This window comes from Cynara cardunculus, unplaced genomic scaffold (assembly GCF_001531365.2).
Source record: "Cynara cardunculus var. scolymus isolate 2C unplaced genomic scaffold, CcrdV1 Un_Scaffold_682, whole genome shotgun sequence".
In the NCBI taxonomy this organism is placed as follows: domain Eukaryota; kingdom Viridiplantae; phylum Streptophyta; class Magnoliopsida; order Asterales; family Asteraceae; genus Cynara; species Cynara cardunculus.
Window position 1 is genome coordinate 89,007 of NW_020200604.1, and position 2,595 is coordinate 91,601.

Below are 2,595 nucleotides of genomic sequence, written 5' to 3' on the forward strand. Positions count from 1 at the left end.
AAGGGAGTATATGGTTACTTATAGAGCTATTGAAATGTTACTATGAAACTGTTTCACTTGTCCAATGAGATTGTTACTTTACAAAGATATTCAACTGTTACTTGTTAACATGAAACTGGTTCAATTGTAATCCTGATGAAACTTGTAACATGAAACTGTTTTTTTCTTATCTTTTCTGAAATAGTTTCACTTCCTTCACGCACTCATATCATCATGCACACTATTCATCATGCACCCATTTCATGATGCACTCATTTCATGTTGTATCCATTTCATCATGCATTCATTTTATAATCATTTTCACTTACTCCATGCATCAATTTCACCATGTATGAAACCGGTTTCATCATGCACCAACTACATAATCATTTTCATTTACTCCATGCACCACTTTCACCATGTACGAAACCGGTTTCATGAATATTTTTTTAATTATATTACTGATTTCATGGATTTATTAATATAATAACTTACGATTTTCATGAATCTTGACAATAATAAACTGACACACAATATAACAAAATCCAATTTTTAATATTATAATTTAATAAATATTTAAATGTTACCATTTATAAAATTTCCTTTATTATGTTACATTAATCAAGATTTATTAATAACCTTCATATTTAATAGAAAACAATGCAAATGACCAATATACCTTTAATTATTAAATTTAATTAAAAAAATGGAATTTTTCTATCAATAAAATTAGTTTACACGGTTTCTCAGAATTGTACGGTTTTCATTTGAACGTGACTCTCTCTCTCTCTCTCTCTCTCTATATATATATATATATCATGATAAGATTCATTCATTATGATCAAAACCTTATATTAAGAAACAAAAATGAAATCAGATATTTATTAGAACAGATGGACGGCTAAAATTAGTTTTATTATTTGTAAGAATTAAATAGTTTGTATTTTAAACCTCCTCTGTATAAATATACAAAAATATCCAAAAAAAAGTCACACTCAGTTATGTTTAAAAAATTAACGCATTGAACAGAAATGAAAGTGAATGAGTATAAAAGTGAAACTTGTGTTTTTGTTGCCTTTTGGATAGAAAATGGGGATCTTGAAGACGAAAGGGATGATTGAAAAAGCAGTGACTGACCTGTGTTACAGCAATGTCAACTTTCCAAAAACCCTAACAATGGCTGATCTTGGATGTTCCTTGGGACCAAACACCCTTCTTGTGGGATCCATGCTCATCAATGCAGTAGCCAAGGCTAGCCTCAAAATGGGCCATAAATCTCCTGAAATCCAAATCAACTTGAACGATCTTCCAACCAACGATTTCAATACCATATTCTCTTCATTACAAGAATTCCAAGAAAGTTCAATCATCGGGGATGTTCATCCTCTACCCTCATATTACTTTACTGGGGTGCCTGGATCATTTTTTGAAAGGCTCTTTCCAAGGAAAACTCTACATTTTATCCACTCTTCCTATGGTCTCCAATGGCTGTCCCAGGTATGTCTCACTACTAAACCAAAGACTTTTGGTAAATCTGTCGCTAAAGGGTGATTCCCGTCACGAAAGTTGGTGGATAAATTGCAGTAATATGTTAATTTAAGCAGGCTCCACGAGTAGGAGACATTAACAAAGGGAGCATATACTTATCAAGTACAACCCCAGAAAGTGTAACAAGGATGTACTACGAACAATTTCAGAAAGATTTCTTGACCTTTTTGAGGTGTCGATCAGAGGAGATGGTGGTTGGAGGGCATATGGTTTTGACATTATCAGGAAGAAAAACTGATGATCCTTGTGACGAAGAAAGCTATTACCTGTGGAGGCCATTTTCTATGGCTCTTGAGGACATGGTATCTGAGGTATTTTACTTTTAGTTTAACCAAAATTTGCATCATCATATTCAGCAATTTATGGAACAAACGCATCCAATGATTGTGATTACCGAAACAGGGTCTTATAGATGAAGCGGAACTGGATTCGTTCAACCTTCCTCAATATACAGCATCCCTAAATGAGATCAAGAACTTGGTGGAGAAAGAAGGTTCCTTCATAATCGATGACATGGAGCTTTTCGACGTAGACTGGACGGCGTGGGAGAAAACCGAGTACGGTAATGATGCAAAACGTGGCGTGGCATTGGCTATTAGAGCTGCGATTGAGCCGTTGGTTTCTAATCACTTTGGTGAGGCAATACTTGATGATGTTTTCATGAGGTATGAGAAGTTTCTTACAAATAGACTGCCGTGCAAGGAGAAGGAAGCTCTTGTTACGATAAGTGTTTCCTTGATCAGAAAAATGTGATGTTAAGCTTTTGTGTGATTGTGGATGTTAAAAATAAGTTTGGAATATCTGTTAAATAAGTGGCACAAAATTCTTCTTGGCTATCTATCATGCCTTGAATGAATATGTATTCAAGGGCAATGTACAAGTGTATGTGATTTTGTGATCAAGTGAAACTATTTTATTTCATGCAAAACCAACTCTCCATATTACATAATAAAATATCAAACCATAAGGGTGGTGTCTGATTGGTTTGAGCTTGATTTCAAATATCAAAAGTACCAAGAGGTCTCAGGTTCAGATCCAAGGAGGAAAAAAATCTTTTGTGGCCATGGA

At 34.2% G+C, this 2,595-nt stretch overlaps 1 protein-coding gene across 1 annotated transcript in view; it reads left to right on the forward strand.

Moving 5' to 3' along the window:
- LOC112501917 (salicylate carboxymethyltransferase-like) overlaps nucleotides 1–2,280 on the forward strand; it is a 5,693-nt gene extending 3,413 nt beyond the window's left edge. The window contains exons 2-4 of the mRNA XM_025105687.1: nucleotides 1,066–1,476; nucleotides 1,584–1,838; nucleotides 1,930–2,280. Of these exons, the coding sequence (XP_024961455.1) occupies nucleotides 1,066–1,476; nucleotides 1,584–1,838; nucleotides 1,930–2,280 (1,017 nt within the window). The remainder of the gene's footprint in view (nucleotides 1–1,065; nucleotides 1,477–1,583; nucleotides 1,839–1,929) is intronic.
- Nucleotides 2,281–2,595: the final 315 nt, after the last annotated feature.